This window comes from Octodon degus, unplaced genomic scaffold, assembly GCF_000260255.1.
Source record: "Octodon degus isolate 3935 unplaced genomic scaffold, OctDeg1.0 scaffold00076, whole genome shotgun sequence".
Classification (NCBI taxonomy): Eukaryota; Metazoa; Chordata; class Mammalia; order Rodentia; family Octodontidae; genus Octodon; species Octodon degus.
In genome coordinates, this window is record NW_004524652.1 from 6,423,419 (window position 1) to 6,424,409 (window position 991).

Consider the following 991-nt stretch of genomic DNA (forward strand, 5'->3'; position numbering starts at 1 on the left):
TTTTTTTTTTTTTTTTTTTTTTTGAGCTAGGCTCTTGCTAGGAGCTCCAGGGGGCCTTGGACCTCAAACTCACAGTGATCCCCCTGCCTCTGCCTCCTGAGTGCTGGGGTTACAGGCATGCACCTCCATGCCTGGCAACCAATCGGAAGCTTTTAATAACTAAAGAACTGAATGTGGGTTGGTGAAAGTTCTCCGAAAATAAAGCCCACCTCGAGGTCCTCAGAGAGCAGGGAGGAGTGCGTCGCCTTCTGGGCCATCTCCTGCAGCTGCAGCTGCGTCCTCTGCAGGGCACCCTGGCACTCGAGCTGATGGGCCTCCAGGGCTTTGACCTTCTTGGTGAGGGACCTGATGATTTCTGTTCTTTTCTGCAGTTCACCTGCGGAGAAATTTCACCAACTTGTTTGTGGTTGGATCTGAAGCTTGAAACACAGTATTTTTCAAAGTCGGTGGTTTAAAAAGCCAAAGTGCGCCAAAGGATTTTTAGAAGACAATTCTTTTAGAATATTTTTCTGTGAAGTGCACAAGACTGTGCTTTAGGAAACAGCGCTGGCGGGAACCCTGAAGGCCCCTGGGTGCTACAAGGTGAGCGCAGCCTCTCCCCTTTCGACTTCCCAGCCCCACCCTGACCCAAATCATTTCCTTGCTTTTTATTATTGTTCTACTACCCGTGACTGCGTTCCTAAAGATATAGTTCCACTTCAGCATACATAGGTGGAGGTATGCTGTACGATTCTTGCACTTGCTTCTTTCATGTAAGATTATGAACCCCTGGATTCGCCCACACTTTCGGAGTTCGCATTTGCCACTAATAGGGTGCCACGCTAATCCACTGAATATTTACACCCGAATTCACCCGTCCTATTGCTGTAGGACACACGGGCTATTTCCACTTCACAGCTATTATAAGCAACACTGCTATAAATATTTGTATATGAATCTTGGTGCGTATTTCTAAGTTTCTCTAGAAACTACTCAAAATATGGTCCTTAAA

The 991-nt window shown here is 46.7% G+C and overlaps 1 protein-coding gene across 1 annotated transcript in view; it reads right to left on the minus strand.

The window, feature by feature from the left end:
• Window positions 1-991, minus strand: part of Ccdc62 (coiled-coil domain containing 62) — a 61,901-nt gene that overhangs the window by 30,521 nt on the left and 30,389 nt on the right. The window contains exon 9 of the mRNA XM_023720667.1: window positions 210-376. Coding sequence (XP_023576435.1) covers window positions 210-376 — 167 coding nt within the window. The remainder of the gene's footprint in view (window positions 1-209; window positions 377-991) is intronic.